Raw genomic sequence first — 1771 nt, 5'->3', positions numbered from 1 at the left:
AACATCATGAGGTTGAAGCTACATAGAGCATTATAGCCAATACGGTTGAATTGCTCACAAATTCTAGTCCCCTAAGTTGAAGGGCACTTCACGTGATCAAACTATCTTGCAATATACCAAATTAAAAAAATTCTCTCAATAATAAAAAAGAAAGGGAAAAAAAGAAAAGAAAAAAAAAAAAGCTTTAGACCAGTGCAGCCTAGAAACATCATGAGGTTGAAGCTACATAGAGCATTATAGCCAATACGGTTGAATTGCTCACAAATTCTAGTCCCCTAAGTTGAAGGGCACTTCACGTGATCAAACTATCTTGCAATATACCATAAAAAATGAATTAAAAAAAAATCAAAATTGATGCTGATTTAGTGATCATTTGTCATATGATTGTCAATTTATTTGATCTTTTCCTATCAAGAATAATATAAACTTCTAGAGTTAGTGTGTACAAGATCTTGAATATGAAAGTTGAAAGTGGAATTTTTCTTCTTCTGTCCCTTGAACAAAACATCAACTTGTACAAAAAATGTTGCACAAACAGGCCTATGGTCAGAAAACTTCAATTCTTTGCGTACGTAAGAGAGTTGCTGTATTCCACTTCCACGCCACAAGATTCTATCGCACCTGCATGTAAATCCTTCCTTGTTCAGATTAAAGATGAAAACATATCTCTTAAATTATTCAAACTAATTCTGATACATACCAAGCTGGAGTTCTCCTTTTGTTTCTTGAAACTTTCACATTCTCAAGATAGTAAGTATCTGAGTTGATGGGGTATTTATAAGTCGGCGCAAAGTAGATCTTCCCTTCTTTCCAACCCTTGAATACGCGACCTGCTTCCCTTTCCATCTTAAGCTATGATGAAAGGAGAAAAGTACATGACGAATAATCAAAACAACATCCACAAAAATTAATATACGATAATTTATTAAATGTTTTCACTCCAAGAACATAGTTACAAAAGGTAATGCTACGGTGAAGAGTGAAAAAAAAATAATAAAATAAAAATATCATATGCATCGCACGTTTCTCTTAAAATTTTAGTTATCATCTTTATTTTTCACACAACTTCATTCTTCACCAAAAAAAAATTCCAGTTACAAATCATCTCTTGGAGATCATTATTCAAACATGGATACTCAACAGCAATTGGATGAAGAATAAAGATTGTAGTTAATTTTTCAGAGAAGTGTGCATTACACATGATATCTTTATTTTTTTTCTACTGTAAAAAGTGCGATTTTCACTCTTTACTATAGTATTACCCTTCAAAATCATGCAATGGCAACATGTATGAAATTCAAATCAACACTGCACTGAAAATAATTATGGGAAATTACCTGATCCTTGTCAAAAAGGGATGGCCAGTCCCTCTTTTCCACAAGCCTTTTTGCATCATCATAGCTCAAAGAAATTCTGTAATTCAAGTCCCCAAACCATATGATTCGGCTGGAGATAAATTCTCATATAATCAGAATTTGAGGCATTATATATGTAAAATTACAGAAAGTAATGAAAAAATCGGCATTATAACTCAGAATGGTTCCAAATGAATGCATGCTCACTCGTGATCTAAAATTTTGTCAGGCATCCTGCTCTGTGGTGTCTTACAAATCCTTGGAAACTGAGTGTTCTTTAGTATCTCTATGACATCGAGATTTCTGCGAAGTTCATCGCCCTCTTTCTCTCCAGATGCTAAATGACTGCAGATAAAACAAATACTCGTCTGATAAAATGACATGCTAACCGATATACAACCCTGCAACCACAGAAC

General features: G+C 33.7%; 1 protein-coding gene across 3 annotated transcripts in view; it reads right to left on the bottom strand.

Moving 5' to 3' along the window:
* LOC107614082 (type I inositol polyphosphate 5-phosphatase 10) overlaps window positions 245–1771 on the bottom strand; it is a 4689-nt gene continuing 3162 nt past the window's right edge. For all 3 annotated transcript variants that reach the window (XM_016316313.2, XM_016316312.2, XM_016316314.2), the window contains exons 7-10: window positions 1563–1756; window positions 1338–1446; window positions 701–852; window positions 245–621 (exon numbers count right to left, since the gene is read on the bottom strand). In XM_016316313.2, the coding sequence (XP_016171799.1) occupies window positions 411–621; window positions 701–852; window positions 1338–1446; window positions 1563–1756 (666 nt within the window). In that variant the 3' untranslated portion in view covers window positions 245–410. The remainder of the gene's footprint in view (window positions 622–700; window positions 853–1337; window positions 1447–1562; window positions 1757–1771) is intronic.

This window comes from Arachis ipaensis, chromosome B08 (assembly GCF_000816755.2).
Source record: "Arachis ipaensis cultivar K30076 chromosome B08, Araip1.1, whole genome shotgun sequence".
NCBI classification, from domain to species: Eukaryota; Viridiplantae; Streptophyta; class Magnoliopsida; order Fabales; family Fabaceae; genus Arachis; species Arachis ipaensis.
This window is presented reverse-complemented; position numbering and strand designations above follow the sequence as displayed.